At 43.6% G+C, this 16,924-nt stretch overlaps 1 protein-coding gene across 3 annotated transcripts in view; it reads left to right on the plus strand.

Annotated features, from left to right (window-relative positions):
* The first annotated feature begins 2,052 nt into the window (after positions 1-2,052).
* PRKAB1 (protein kinase AMP-activated non-catalytic subunit beta 1) overlaps positions 2,053-16,924 on the plus strand; it is a 169,056-nt gene continuing 154,184 nt past the window's right edge. Inside the window, exon 1 of one of the 3 annotated variants that reach the window (XM_077461434.1) lies at positions 2,053-2,466. In XM_077461434.1, coding sequence (XP_077317560.1) covers positions 2,287-2,466 — 180 coding nt within the window. In that variant the 5' untranslated portion in view covers positions 2,053-2,286. The remainder of the gene's footprint in view (positions 2,467-16,924) is intronic. The other 2 variants (XM_077461433.1, XM_077461431.1) reach the window with 2 other exon arrangements.

Genomic DNA, 16,924 nt, shown 5'->3' on the forward strand with positions numbered 1-16,924 from the left:
TTTGGTATTTTTTGTAGATGGATCTTAATTCATTATTGGCTCTTATATGAAAGCACACTTTCAATCCTGAAGAAGCAGGATCACTGCAAAATGTGTAGAATAAGCCAGATATTTCATATTAGGTCATCTTTAGCCTTCATATGCATGTTTGTTGTAACTCATGAGAAGATCCTTTTTATCACATATGTTTTGTGGTATTTTAATACTATGTGTACAATAAATGTGCATTCTTTTAACTGATATTAGTTGTATATGATCAATGAATAATTTCTAGGGTGCATAATTAGAGTCCTTCAAATATTTTGTACAATTATTCCAATTGGAATGATGCCCCCTTGGAAATATTTTACTGACATTGAATTGGCTCCACATGTTTTTTGGTAGCCTATAAAAAATGTATGGACTTAACCACTATACATTACAATTGAAGTGCACCTTTTAGTAACTTTACATGTTATAAGTCTGCATAATATAAATAATAATAATAGTAATAAATACACAGTATAAGTATAATACAAAAGTTAAAAAAAGCCATTTATTTTATCTTAAATGAGTAATTCTTGAGCTCCAGTCAAGTGATTTTGCCTAGACTAAGGTCATGCTCTCTCCCATGTGTAGTAAGAATAATTTCTAACTAAAGATAGCCCACTTACACATTACTACACATGCATGAATGTAACATAAAAAACATACATGATACTAGGTCCACTTTAAGCTACCTGCTCATTAATATGAAAGAAGATTTCAACCACTACGCTACAGCTGTATGTTTATGAATGGTAGAATGGTGAACTGATATTTCCCCAGTGCTTTTTTGCAGCTGAAGAATTTGCCCATGGTAGGCCGTTGCACCCAATAATGACTATGAATGGAGTCATTCTCTCAGATAGCTTGGTTCACAGATACCACATACAGAGCTGACCTACGTGGCTCTGTACCATGCGATTACTGTGATGCCCAATCACAGCGATCACAAAGGTAAACACACTACTGTTTACACTGAGGATTGCACCCATTAAGGGCTCCAAACAGTTGTTCTCAGATGGACTCTGATGGCAAGAAAGCGCCCTGAGGCGATTCAGTTCGCATAGGTAGCGCTATACAAGTCACTCACTCACTATTTATATTGCTGATCCCCCCTTTCTCCTACAAAAGAGGAAGGAGAGGAAATAGTAGTAACCAGTAAATTGGACTGCTGCTAATCCATGTATTAATTGTTATTTATTGTGAAGTTTAACCCTTTCACCCCTCCCCCCTTTGCACATCTGAACTCCAGCCTGTATCTGTATGTGGCCTGTAAATTATCCTGCTCCTCTATTATCTGTACTTTAACCCCCTCATCTCCATCTTAACACTGTATGTGATTTTACATTAACCCCTTCCCCTGTTCCTATCTCTGTATGCATCTGTACTGCATCTAGTGCACTATTACGCAGCACTGTGTTTTTTTTTTTAAGAATATAGGTTTATTCAAGTACATGCAGACAAGAGGTGCAAAAGCACACCGCATGACCACTTTCTCAGGTTTCCTATTTCAGGGTGACTCCTTTCTCTTGCAGCATCGTAAGGAGCCTCTCCTACATGCAGGGATTAGAGTTAGGATAGCAAGACACCCACCAGCTGACAGTTGCCCCAGAGCCTAATGAACGTGTGAAGTTTTTACTATGCAAAAAAACATCCAATCACATGCAAGGTAAATTTTAAAAAACAGCATTTTGCTTGCACATGATTGGATGATGGAAGTCAACAGAGCTTCACCTCATTCCCTAAGCTGTGGGGCAAATTCCTTCCAAAGTGACCAGTCTATTTGCCTTTAGTAAATAAATCCCATTATGTCTGGGAATTCATTGTAGAGCCACACTACAATCCAAGTGAGAAAATTTGAGATTAAAAGTCCTACAAATACTTGCAAGTTTTAATTATTTATCACAGCAGCATTAAAACAAGAAGGTTTCCAGATCATCAGGGCAGTATCCCACACAGGATAAACAGCAACAGCTCTGTCCAAGATGAAACTGGCCTGCACTAGGCATCAAATAGCAATACCAGGTTTTAGGAGACAAGGCTACAGATCTGCATTTCACTTCTGAGGACTTCTGAGGCAAATCTTTGTGTCTGCCTTCTTTCACTAGCACCCTGGCTGTTGCTCCGTTGCTTATCAGGCATCAGCCGAGATGAGATCACTTCTTACTTGAATCCCAACTTGGGTTTCATAGCCGCCCCTCAGCCTCAAAGAAGACAGCTGAACCTTTCTGGATAGACCCCTTTCTGTGCACTGAATTTTCCATGTCTCCAACTCCTTCCAGTCCAGAAATCAAAAGGGCTTTAGAAGAGAGCCCAGAGACTAACATTGACAATGAATCCACGCAACCTCCCATGCCCAGCAATTACCTGATCTTATCGATATTCGCCTGTTTCTGCCCTGCATATCCTATAAACATTGTTGCATTTGTGTTCTCTATAATGGTAAGTACTAAACATTTACTTTCTTGATAATGGATGCTGTTGCAACTAAACGCACCACCCTGTTTGCTAAGGAACGCATAGAGTGTTGATGATGCGCAAAGTGCAGTCACTCCAAGCAACCAATTAGATGCCACCTTCCATCAATTTAGGGCTGAAAAATAATTGCTTCATAGGTGATATGAATTGCTACACTTTGAACATTGCATTCATTTTAAAAATGTATATTTTAAAATAAAAATTTTTATATATTGATATTTATCTATCTATATATATATATAAACCCGGAACCTGCAATATATATATATATATATATATATATATATATATATATATATATATATATATATATATATACATATATATATATATATATATATATACATATATATATATATATATATATATATATATATATGTATATATAACATTTTATTTAGACAGTTTATATAAACCATGTGATAAATAGGATTTAAAAACCAACACACTTGTAATTTACAGCAATTCATGATTTATTTCCTGTCCATTGACTCATTTTACAAATATAGAAGGTCCAGTATGTGACAGAAGAGAGTCCAAGTCAAAGCTAGCAGTACCACAGTGGAAATATCAGTGTGCATAAATCACTAACTGGTATCACTATTTATTAGCTGATGTACATACATTTTGTAGCTGCAGAATTTATGTATATGTGATAATGGCATTCGTGTAGCTTCAATATAATGAAATAATGCTAATATGATAATGCTTTGCTAATGACTTTCATATCCAATTTATGTGAATGGGAGTTAAAGCGATTCTCAATATGCTTTATACTGATTGTAAAAATATTAAGTGGCGGCCATAAAATAAAGGCAAAGTGTCCTTGATATTAAAGTTATTAAGACCATTAATCTCCAGAAGGACATTTGTCCATTAGACAGGGCGTGAGTCTTGGTGGTAAAGTAATGTGCAATCTTGAAGCAATTTACAATTCTACAAATGCTTGTATATTATCTCTTCTCTGAAATGCCAATTATACATTAGAAGTACATCATCATGTGAGCAACGGTTGACATTAAGAAAATGACTGACCTGCAGCAACAACTGCTGGGTACTTTAATGAAAACTAAAGCAAAGGAAACATTAGATGGTTGCTGATAACAATTAGATGTATCCTTAATGCCTATTTAAACCCGGAACCAAAAATGTAACATATTGCAGTTTACCAAGCTTTAGATATGATGGCTGCATTAGTTTTCTGTTTTTATTTTTATTTTTTTTCCCATTAATTTCACGTGGTGATCCAGCCAGTTAAACACTTCCTGTCTTAAAGCGGAGTTCCACCCAAAAATTGAACTTCCGCTTTAAGGGAAGGTGACCCCCTGACATACCACATTCCAGATCCCACTTCCTCCTGGGGCACCGCAGCGCCAGGAGGAAGTATACCTCTCCCCTCTCCCTCTCGGCAATCATCTGGGACACATCACAGGTCCCAGATTATTGCCCGGCCAGTCATCGCACATGCGCAGTGCATGCCTGGCTGTGGAGCTACAGTGACAATGCCGGCGCTACAGAGAGGAGAGACTAGCAGGGCTATATTCCCCTGCATCCCTTGACCCTGGGACAGGTGAGAGTATGATTATTAAAAGTCAGCAGCTGCATTTTTTTTTTCAACGGAACTCCGCTTTAAGTTAGCCTTATACCTGTAGACTTTTGTTGGAAAATTGTTGTTTTCAGAACATTTGTTTGATTAACTAAGGCCGCGTACACACGAGAGGACTGTCCGTCCAACTTAGTCCGCCGAAACACATTTCAGCGGACAGTCCGCTCGTGTGTGGGCTTCAGCGTACTTTTTCAGCGTGCAGTCTGGCGGACTAAGTATTTCGGAATTTCGGTAATATTGTCCGTCCAACTTTGGTTTCAGCGGACAGTCCGCTCGTGAGTAGGCTAGTTGGACGGACTAAGTATGGCGCATGCTCAGAAAGGATTTACACGGCGAAAGGTTGCATTGCTGTGTATTTGACTTCCAATTTCTAGTCCCGTCGTACGTGCTGTACACGTCATCGGGCAAGCTTTCAACGGACTGTTTGTTCATCGTGTGTGGTCAAGTCCGTTCATTCGAAAGTAGGACGGACTGTCTGTCGGATTGTCTGATGGACTAAGTTGGCCATACAGTCCGCCCGTGTGTACGCGGCCTAAGGCCGCGTACACACGGGCGGACTGTCTGACGGACTTGGTCCGCTGAAACGTGTTTCAGCGGACAATCCGCTCGTGTGTGGGCTTCAGCGGACTTTTTCAGCGGACAGTCTGGCGGACTAAGTCTTTCGGAATTTCCGTAATATTGTCCGTCCAAACTTGGTTTCAGCGAACAGTCCGCTCGTGAGTAGGCTAGTTCGACGGACTAAGTATGGCGCATGCTCAGAAAGGATTTACACGGCCGAAGGTTGCATTGCAGTGTATTGGACGTCGTATTTCTAGTCCGGTCGTACGTGCCGTACACGTCATCGCGCAAGCTTTCAGCGGACTGTCTGTTCGTCGTGTGTGGTCAAGTCCGTTCATTCAAAAGTAGAACGGACTGTCTGTCGGATTGTCTGACGGACTTAGTTGGACGGACAGTCCGCCCGTGTGTACACGGCCTAAGAGTTAAAATCTGTTGAAAATCTATTTCAACCAGAGCGAGTGAAAAAATGTATAGAAAATTCTTATCAAATCTAATAGGAAATGTCTAATCGTTGAATTCACTCCTGGCTGAGAAAAAAAAAAGTAACTAGTCTTATAAGCATGCACTTGTTAATCTGGAAGTTTATCTGGAAGTGGATAGTTCATTTTACAAAAATCAAGACATTGACATGGTACTTGAATGAAAATTCATTAAAAATTAGTTGAATTCATGAAGGCACCGTTGAATGACTGAACTGCTCAAACAAAATTCTACAGGTGTGGGCCAACATAGGTTGTCTCCTTTAGCTATGAAATAACACTTTAAGACAGCAGTATTGTCTGGAGAGGGTAGTGTTAACCCGGCCATAGGTTTGAATCATGGCTGGTTCAGCAGGTACTAGCCAAGATTCGAACCATGTATGGCTAATTTTACCACAAGTTGATTGATTGATTGATCAATTTGGGTACAACCAGCCTGTTGGGTATTTCATGCGATCATTGCCAGTGGTTATAGCCGCTGGCAATAATCACTGTGTGTTCTCCTGACCAGGAGGAGACCAGCTGCTGACTAGGTCTGTGCTTTGAATTCACACCAGAAGGAATGCCATTATAGGTCCAGTTCACTTCTTGTTTGTTCACTTTGTTGCCGGTCAAGCCCCGATGAAGGGGGCACTTAGACCCCCAAAACACGTTAGATACTTTTTGAACTGTACCCCTTTAATGGAATGAAGTTGTATCTGGACCTCTTGGTAGTGGTGTGGCGCTTCAATTTCCACTTTTTTTACATCAAACTACAAACCCAAAAGACTGAGGAGATCCTCTGGAGTGTAATAGCCACTTGCCCAGGAACCCAAATAATTTACACCAACAGTAATACGTTAAACGGGTTTTAAACCCTTGCTTATTTTTTATTTTTTAAATAACAAACATATCATACTTGCCTCTACTGTGCAGTTCATTTTGCACAGAGTGGGCCTGATCCACCGGTTCTGAGGTCCCCCGGCGGCGATATCAGTTCCTCCCCACATCAGTAACCCCCTAGAAGAAGCGCTCTCCCTGGGGGTTACCATGCGGGTGCGCTCCCAAGTCAAACATTTGCGTCTATAGACACAAAATGCCAGACCCGGCCCTGTCTCCCAGCGTCCGCGTCATTGGATTTGATTGACAGCAGCGGGAGCCAATGGCTGCGCTGCTATCAATCTATCCAATCAAAAGCCGAGACAACAGGCAGAGAGATAGAGCCCGTCTCCGCCGAGGGAATAAACACGCTCAGGTGAGTAAAACAAGGGGGGCTGGGGGGACCGTCACTGTCAGAAGTTTTTTCATCTTAATGCATAGGATGTATTAAGGTGAAAAAACACGAAGGTTTACAACCCCTTTAAGATAACATTTCCAGTAAAAAAAAACTACGGGTCCAGCTTCATCTTTGCACTTTCCTTATCTTTTTCAGTTTGACCCTAAGCCATCTAGCAGTGTAGAGGTGTGGGTGCATTGGCTTTCCTAATAATGCAGTTACACTAATGATTAGCATATTTTTCTGTATATTGAGGTGTTACTACATGTCCTGCTGTACGGTTCTAGAATGGGGTTGAACTTTTACAACATACTAAATTAATAAAAAATAATCTTCTAATCATCTAGCAAATCAACTGTTTAGATGGGAGAGGGAACTCACAACTGCATTTACTGATGTGCAATGGTGAAAGGCCATTCTTTATAGCCATGTATATTCAAAATGTCTAAAAATAATTCACTTGACATGGTATATAACCCCTATACAGTAACCAAATTTGCAACACCACCTGACAACTCTCGTTGGAAGGGATGTGGCATATGTTACTGTACTTTAACACATATGTTATGGTCCTGTCCTCATTTATGATGCTTTTGGAAGGCGGTATTAATACTGCTTTCATCAATTATAGGGCTGATCTTAAAACTTATTCCAGAACTTGCCCTTCTTATTATTGGAGTAGAAAAAATACCTGCTGACCTAAGGCCTATTACCATGCATGTCTTATTTGCTGCTAAACTCTCAATAACTAAACAATGGAAAACTAATGAGACCCCAAGTATCATGGAACTGAAAAGACACATTAGCTTTGAGCTTTGAATATGGAGAACATATGGTATATATACTTTTTCAAGCTGATAAGTTTCATAATTCTTGGGCCATTTGGGAAACATATTTCAACTAAACATAGCTAATGGGAGTGTTTTAGAGCTCTTGTTAACCCTGCTAAATATATTATACTTACCTCTATACAGTGTGAGTTACTATTGTTGATGTTTTTCTTTGTTTTTTTTTAAGGTTGTTTTTCTATATAGACTCTATACAAGTCATATTTCATGTCATGACTTAACAGTGCTTGTGTTACTAGAAATGTGCCAATTGTTGTTAAAAAGAAGTTTCACACAAAAGTTGAAGTTCAGCTTTAAGCACTCCTTGTCTCCTTACATGCCACATTTGGCATGTCATTTTTTGGGGGGAGGGAGTGGATACCTTGTTTTGACAGGTACTTGCTGTCTCCCTTCCTGCTTCAGTCGCCCCGCAGCCTAGGGGACTACTCCACTCCCCCTTGACAGCCCCTCCCTCTCTGCAATCTTCTAGGACATGTCACAGGTCCCAGAAGATTGCCTGCCCACTAAAAGAGATCAGCGCGACATTTATGCACAGTGCGCACCCAGCTGTGAAGCCGCAAGCTGTCTCAGCCGGGTGCTCACACTTGCAATGACGGCACCACGGAGAGGAGCGAGGCTTTGGGCGGACACATCACTAGACATGGGACAGGAGTGTGGCTGTTTGACTTTTAAAAAACGTACAAACGAATGGAACTCCGCTTTAGGAAGGCATATAGTCTACATTGCTGTATTGCAAATAGCAATATTTACTTCAGTAAGACAACTACTGTATGTTACCTCTGTGCCTTAATGAAGACCAATACAAATCTACTGAGTTTAGATGGGGTTGAACTGTAGCTTGGGAGCACCAATCTACATACAGTGCTGTGAAAAAGTATTTTCCCCCTTCCTGTTTGTTTTTTTTTTTTGTTTGCATATTTCTGACACTTAAATGATTGAGATCATCAAATACATTTTAATATTACACAAAGATAACCCCGGGTAAATCCAAGATGCAGTTTTTAAATTATTATTTAATTTATTAAGGGAAAAAAGCTGTTCAAAACTGCCTGGCCCAATAGATGAACTATGTGGCGGGTAGTGAGGCTTGTGTAAGCCCAGATGGGAACCTATAAACTTTTTTACTATTGCTATTTGGGGATATCTTAGGCCGCGTACACACGGGCGGACTGTTCGCCCAACCTTGTTCGTCAAACAGTTTCATCAAACAGTCCGCTCAAAATTTGCATGAGCGGACTTGCCCACACACGAGCGGACTGTTTGACGAACAAGGTTGGGCAAACAGTTCGCTCAACTTTTGAAATGAACGGACTCGCCCACGTAAGGCGGAGGCAAATCCGCCCATTTCGAGCGCGTGTACAGGTAGGCGGGGCCCGCGAAGGAGACGTCGCGGGCTCCGCCGCCTGGAATGGGCTTAAAGGGGAACCCCAACGCCGAAAAAAATCGGCGTGGGGGTTCCCCCCAAGTCCACACCAGACCCTTGTCCGAGCACGCTACCCGGCCGGCCAGGAAAGGGGGGCGAGCGAGCGCGCCCCCCCTCCTGAGCCGTACCAGGCCGCGTGCCCTCAACATGGGGGGTGCCTTGGGTAAGGGGGGGCCGCGCGGCCCCCCCACCCCAAAGCACCTTGTCCCCATGTTGATGAGGACAAGGGCCTCTTCCCGACAACCCTGGCCGTTGGTTGTCGGGGTCTGCGGGCGGGGGGCTTATCGGAATCCGGGAGCCCCCTTTAAGAAGGGGGCCCCCGGATACCGGCCCCCCACCCTATGTGAATGAGTATGGGGTACAATGTACCCCTACCCATTCACCTGTGAACTAAAGTACAATAAAAAACACAACACAGAGAAAAAATATTTTATTGCACAGCTCCGGGGGTCTTCTCGCCGGACTCCTCCGCTATGTGTGTGTAGCTCTTTTGCTAGCGGAGGAGTCCGGCTTTCTTCCTCCCCGCCGCCGGCCTCTTCTCCCGACTTCGGGGGTCTTGTCCCCCTCTTCGGTTCTTCTGCCGGGCCACCGCGCCTGGTCCGGTGGCCCGGTCTTCTGTCGCCGTCTTCCGTTCTTCTGTCGCCGCCTTCGGTTCTTCTGCCGGGCCACCGCGCCTTCTTGTAGCTCTTTTACAGGCGGTGGCCCGGTCTTCTGTCGCCGCTGTCGTCGCCGCCGCCGCCGCCTTCCGTTCTTGTTCTTCTTCTTGTTCTTCTTCTTCTTCTCCTGGAGATGTTGACTCGACGATCTCTCCGGCCGGAATGCCAGGGACACGCTCCGCTGCCACTTATATAGTGACAATGGGGCGGTGTCACATGGTATATGTCACATGGGTTGGTCACATGGGTTGATGTCACATGGGGACTATGACATCGTAAGGGGGCGGGGTCACCATGTGACCAACCCATGTGACATATACCATGTGACACCGCCCCATTGTCACTATATAAGTGACCGCACAGCGCGGCTCTGGCATTCCGGCCGGAGAGATCGTCGAGTCAACATCTCCAGGAGAAGAAGAAGAAGAACAAGAAGAAGAACAAGAACGGAAGGCGGCGGCGGCGGCGACGACAGCGGCGACAGAAGACCGGGCCACCGCCTGTAAAAGAGCTACAAGAAGGCGCGGTGGCCCGGCAGAAGAACCGAAGGCGGCGACAGAAGAACGGAAGACGGCGACAGAAGACCGGGCCACCGGACCAGGCGCGGTGGCCCGGCAGAAGAACCGAAGAGGGGGACAAGACCCCCGAAGTCGGGAGAAGAGGCCGGCGGCGGGGAGGAAGAAAGCCGGACTCCTCCGCTAGCAAAAGAGCTACACACACATAGCGGAGGAGTCCGGCGAGAAGACCCCCGGAGCTGTGCAATAAAATATTTTTTCTCTGTGTTGTGTTTTTTATTGTACTTTAGTTCACAGGTGAATGGGTAGGGGTACATTGTACCCCATACTCATTCACATAGGGTGGGGGGCCGGTATCCGGGGGCCCCCTTCTTAAAGGGGGCTCCCGGATTCCGATAAGCCCCCCGCCCGCAGACCCCGACAACCAACGGCCAGGGTTGTCGGGAAGAGGCCCTTGTCCTCATCAACATGGGGACAAGGTGCTTTGGGGTGGGGGGGCCGCGCGGCCCCCCCTTACCCAAGGCACCCCCCATGTTGAGGGCACGCGGCCTGGTACGGCTCAGGAGGGGGGGCGCGCTCGCTCGCCCCCCTTTCCTGGCCGGCCGGGTAGCGTGCTCGGACAAGGGTCTGGTGTGGACTTGGGGGGAACCCCCACGCCGATTTTTTTCGGCGTTGGGGTTCCCCTTTAAGCCCATTCCAGGCGGCGGAGCCCGCGACGTCTCCTTCGCGGGCCCCGCCTACCTGTACACGCGCTCGAAATGGGCGGACTTTCCGAGCGGGAACAGTCCGCTCATTTCGAAAGTACAGCGGACAAGCCCACACACGGGCGGACTGTTCGCTCAAACACAGTTTCAGCGGACAGTTTTTCGGAATTTCCGAAAGACTTTGTCCGTCCAACTGTCCGCTGAAACTGTCCGCTGAAAGCCCACACACGAGCGGACTGTCCGCCCAAACACTGTTCAGCGGACAAGGTTGGGCGAACAGTCCGCCCGTGTGTACGCGGCCTAACTCTATATCATTATTGTACATTGTATATGTCCTCCCCCTTCCCCCTTTTTTTCCCCCTTTACTAGGGTTTAATATGAAAGGATTAATGATGTCTGTTGTTATTTGATATGGGAGTTGCATTGTACACTGGTGCTGGGAATTGTAGTGCTGAATGTTTATTATGTTCAATGTTTGTATGTATCTTTTTCTATTTTTAAAAAACCTTATAAGGAATAAGGATAATGAAAAAGTAAATGCCCCCTTGTCAGAAACCATGAATCAGACTGAGACAGAAGTACAGTTAAATCTCACTTGTTTAATAATAATAAAAAAAGGTAAACAGAGTAAACATAGTTAAAACATAGCCAGAGTTCAGGACCCGGAACGGATAGTCAGAAAGCCAAAACATCAGGGAGCCAGAGATGAGCGTAGTAGAACAGCAAGCAGGATCTGGAGCCAGAAGGAATGTCAGCGGCCAGCTCAGTGAAGGAAGGGCTGAGCCCAGCCCTGACACCCCTCCCATGCTGAATTATGAATGAACTGTGATTAACCACAATTGTTTGGAAAGCTGAGTTAAATTTCACTTGTCACACCCAGGCCTGATTACTGCCAAACATGTTGAATCGAGAAATCACATAAATAGAAGCTTTCTGACAAAATGAAGCACGCTAACAGATCACAAAAAGCTACACATCATGCCACAATCTAAAAAAATGAAAGAACAGATTAGAAACAAAGTAATGTTCATGTATCGGTCTAGGAAGTCTTTCAAAGCCATTTCTAAGGCTTTGGAAGTGTAGTGAACCACGGGGAGAGCTGTTATCCACAAATGGCGATAACTTGGAACAGTGGTGAACCTTCCCAGGAGTGGCCGGCCTGCAAAAATTACTCCAAGAGCATGACAATGACTCATTCAGGAGGTCATAAAAGAACAACATCTTAATACCTGCAGGCCTCACTTGCCCCAGGTAAGATCAGTGTTCATGATTCAATAATAAGAAAGAGACTGGGCAAAAATGGCATCCATGAGAGAGTTCCAAGGCCAAAGCCACTACTGACCAAAAAGAACACAAATCTCACATTTACCAAAAAACATCTTGATTATCCACCAGACTTTCCAGCAGACTAGGTCCGAAGGGATTAGTCCGTTGGACAATCTGATCGTGTGTGGGCTAGTCCGATCGTTTTTCGAAAAAAAATCAGACGGACCTAGAAATAGAACATGTTTCAAATCTATCCGACGGACTCAATTCCGACGGACTAAAATCGGGAAAACCGTTCGTCTGTGTGCTGGTCTGACGGACCAAATACAATGCAAGAGAAGCTATTGGCTATTGGCTACTGGCTATTGAACGTCCTTGTTTAGTCCCGTCTTACATCATCACGTTCAAAACGAACGGACTTATGAATGGACTTAGTTGGAAAGTCTGTCGGAACTCAGCCAAAAGTCCATCAGGAAGACCGTCGGACCTAGTCTGCCAGAAAGTCCGGTCGTGTGTACGTGGCATTAGGCAAATATTCTGTGGACTGATGGGACAAAAATTGAACTTTTTGGATTGTGTGCATCCCATTACATCTGGCATAAAACTATTACAGCATTTCATAACAAGAACATCATACCAACAGTCAGACATGGTGGTGGTTTCCTGATGGTCTGGGGCTGCTTTGCAGCTTCAGGACCTGGAAGACATACTATAATGGATGGAACCATGAATTCTGAGCTCTACCAGAAAATCCTGAAGGAGAATGTCCGGCCATCAGTTTGTGACTACAAGCTCAAGTGCACTTGGGTTATGCAGCAGGACAATGGTCCAAAACACAACAGCAAGTCCACCTCCAAATGGTTCAAACAAAGCAAAATTTAGGTTTTGGAGTGGCCTAGTCAAAGCCCGGACTTAAATCAAATTGAGATGCTGTATCATGACCTTACACAAGTTGCTCATGCTGGAAAACCCTCCAATGTGGCTGAATTAACCACTTGCCAACCAGCCCATAGCCAAATGACGGTCCTCTGGACCCAGCGGTCATGGGTGTTCTCGGGTGCGTGACCCCAGGGGGCACGCGAGAGCGGGATTCTGGGAGGACATCACTGTACGCCCTCCCAGACTTATGCAACCGCCCTGTAGCCGTCATTCGGCTATGGGCCGGTTGGCAAACGGTTAATTCAGCCACATTGGAGGGTTTTCCAGCATCACGGATCACGGTAAATGGCCACTGATAGCTGCCATTTACCACATGATCGCTCCGTCAAAAGACAGACGATCACTTGTAAACAAACCGATTGGTACAGTGCGAGAGGAGAGGGGAAGAGATTGGTGGCAGCAGCACTGTGGGTTGGATCTGTAGTGCCCACAGCGCTGCTCTGTGACATTTGCAGTCACATCCATCCATCCATGCTCAGCCATCCCTCCATGCTCAGCCATACTACTCTGTAATACCCTGCAATACTCTTCAATACTCTTCAATACCCTGCAATACTCTGCAATACCCTGCCATACTCTACCATACTCTTCCATACCCTGCAATACTCTGCCATACCCTGCCATACTCTGCCATACCCTGCCATACTCTGCCATACCCTGCCATACTCTGCCATACCCTGCCATACTCTGCAATACTCGGCGATACCCAGCCATACTCAGCCATACCCAGCCATGCTCAGCCATACTCGGCCATACTCGGCCATGCTCAGCCATGCTCAGCCATACTCAGCCATACTCTGCCATGCTCAGTCATACTTGGCTTTACTCAGCCTCTTTAAGTGGCCAGGCTGTGGAAGTCTCACACATGTGGTATCGCCGTACTCAGGAGGAGTAGGAGAATCTATTTTGGGGTGTCATTTTTGGTATGTACATGCAATGTGTTAGAAATATTGTATAATCATTCAGGCATCATTCAGATATCAGCTTTTTCAGCCAGCGATTCCATACACCATAAGAATGATCATCGTGGCTATTCTGCTGCTTGATCGTTTTTACAGGAGGCGAGAGGGGACATCCCCCCTCCTGCCACCCTCCGGTGTTTACATTCCTTGTAATAGGAATATAAGTGATCAAAAAAATGTATTTTTGGGGAAAAAAGTGTCAAACTAAAATAAATGAAGTAAAATGAACAATAAAAAAATTTTTTTTTTTACAAAACGCCCCCTGTCCCCGTGTGCTCGCATGCAGAAGCGAACGCATGTGTAAATCCTGCTCACATATGAAACCGATGTTCAAACCACACATGTGAGGTATCACTGCGAACGTTAGAGTGAGAGCAATAATTTTGGCCCTAGATCTCCTCTGTAACTCAAAACATGTAACCAGTAAAACATTTTAAAGCATCGGCTATGGGGATTTTTAAGTAGTGAAGTTTGGTGCCATTCCACGAGCGTGTGTAATTTTGAAGGGTGACATGTTAGGTATCTATTTACTCGGCGTAACTTCATCTTTCACCTTATGGAAAAACATTGGGCTAACTTTACTGTTTTTTGTTTTTTTTAAAGCACAAAACTGTTTTTTTTTCCCAAATAAAAAGCGTTCGAAAAAATGCTGCGCAAATACCGTGCGAGATAAAAAGTTACAATGACCGGCATTGTATTCTCTAGGGTCTTTTCTAAAAAAAACACAAAACATTTTTTTTCCCAAAAAAAAGCGTTCGAAAAAATGCTGCGCAAATACCATGCAAGATAAAAAGTTACAACGACCACCATTGTATTCTCTAGGGTCTTTTCTAAAAAATATTTATAATGTTTTGGGGTTCTTTGTAATTTTCTAGAAAATAAATTATGATTTTTACATGTAGGAGGGAAATGTCAGGATTGTCCTGGGTGGTCCAGAACACCTGAAGGTGCTCCCTCCATGTTGGGCCTCTGTATGTGGCCACGCTGTGTAAAAGTCTCACAAATATGGTATCGCCATACTCGGGGGTAATAGCAGAATGTGTTTTGGGGTGTAATTTGTGGTATGCATATGCTGTGTGTGAGAAATAACCTGCTAATATGACAATTTTATGAAAAAAGAAAAAAAAAATCCTGATTTTGCAAAGAATTGTGGGAAAAAATTACAACTTCAAAAAACTCACCATACATCTTTCTAAATACCTTGGAATGATTGCTTTCCAAAAAGGGGTCATTGTGGGGGTATTTGTACGTTTCTGGCATGTTAGGGTCTCAAGAAATTAGATAGGCCGTCAATACTTCAGGTGTGATCAATTTTCAGATATATGTTGGTGAGGGGCAGATTAGTACATGACAGATATTGGCACCATATTGGCACCATAGCTTGTGGACTCTATAACTTTCACTAAGACCAAATAATATACACCAATTTGTACTTACTTTTACCAAAGATATGTAGCAGTATAAATTTTGGCCAAAATTTATGAAGAAAAATTACTAATTTGCTAAATTGTATAACAGAAACAAAGAAAAATGCTTTTTTTTTTTACAGAATTTTCAGCCTTTTTTCTTTTATAGCGCAAAAAATAAAAAACCCAACGGTGATTAAATACCACCAAAAGAAAGCTCTATTTGTGTGAAAAAAGGACAAAAATGTCATATGGGTACAGTGTTGTATGACTAAGTAATTGTCATTCAAATTGTGAGAGCTGAAAATTTGTCTGGTTAGGAAGGGGGTGGTCAAGTGGTTAAAACAATTCTGCAAAGAAGAGTGGGCCAAAATTGCTCCACAGTAATGTGAAAGTACCCACTATCGAGAAGTGCCCAGGACAAACTACGCATGCGCCGTATGGAGCAGCACAACAGCTGATTTTACGATCAGCTGTTGTGACGGCGAGATATCGCCTGCGCACAATAGCCGATGGAAGATTATGCCTCACGCTGCCAAGGCGTGTTTATGTTGGTGAGGGGCAGATTTGTACAGATTATTAAATGATGTGCAGTTGCTAAGATGGGGGTGGATTTGTAAATGATAGCCAGTGCTGCAAAACACATATTTTTCAGATAGAAAACCCCGCCCTTCAGTTGACTAAACACGCCCTGCAAGCGTCCAGGAAGAATAGCAGAAAAATATGTGTTTTGTAGCACTGGCCATCATTTAAATATTTGCCCCATCTTAGCAGCACTGCCCATCATTGAATAATCTGCCCCCATCATGTACTAATCTGCCCCTCACCAACATAAACAAGCCTCGCCAGCCCGAAGGCACAATCTGACACAGAAAATTCTTCCGTCGTCTATTGTGCGCAGGCGCCATCTCGCCATCACAACAGCTGATCGTAAAATCAGCTGTTGTGCTGTTCCGTACCATGCATGCGTTGTTCGTCTTAGGCACTTCTCGATAGTGGGCACTATCCGATAGAACACCGCTAAGGTTGGCACAACCAGTAATTAGGTTAAGGGGGCAATTACTTTTTCAGATAAAGCCAGGCAGGTTTGGACAGCTTTTTTGCCTTAATAAATGAAACCATCATTTAAAAACTGCATTTTGTATTTACTCAGGTTATCTCTGTGTAATAATAAAATTTGTTTGATGATCTGAGTCATTTAAGTGTGGCAAAATATGCAAAAAAATAAAAAGTCAGAAAGGGGGCAAATACTTTTTCACATCATTGTATGTGATCATTACCAAATACTAGTGAAGGGAAAATATATATCAAGCACAGGTAAAAAAAAAAAAATTGCCCTATTCCCAAACACTGAAATTTGGTTTTACTTTTATATGGATTTTGGGTTTATTTTTTAAAGAGTGGAGTTTAGGCCAACTAAGGGATCTTTTGACAAAAGTCCAAAACTATACAAAATTAGATTTCGCTTTAATAAATACTACCCTAATTCTTCTTACAAGGCCAATTACATATAACAGGGTTTACAGAGTCTAAGCAGACAAGAACAATTCATATTAGTCCTATGACTGCCAGGAACAATTTACATCCCAGACTCCTGTCTGTAACCTCTCCATACATCGTATACATTATGGCAGGCAAAGGGTTAAACAAGCTCATGGCTGCAGTGGCAACCACGATCTTGTTTTAATCCATGGCTCTTACACTAAAGTTAGAAGCGATCTGAGCCATTGAGTGTTCTAACAACTAGAAGTCCTTCACAGGCTTTCATGTCTGTAATGTGCTTGCAAAAAATAGCAACGTTGAGT

The sequence above is a fragment of the Lithobates pipiens genome, unplaced genomic scaffold (genome assembly GCF_037356315.1).
Source record: "Lithobates pipiens isolate NorthernLeopardFrog02 unplaced genomic scaffold, aLitPip1_a1.2 Scaffold_3, whole genome shotgun sequence".
Classification (NCBI taxonomy): domain Eukaryota; kingdom Metazoa; phylum Chordata; class Amphibia; order Anura; family Ranidae; genus Lithobates; species Lithobates pipiens.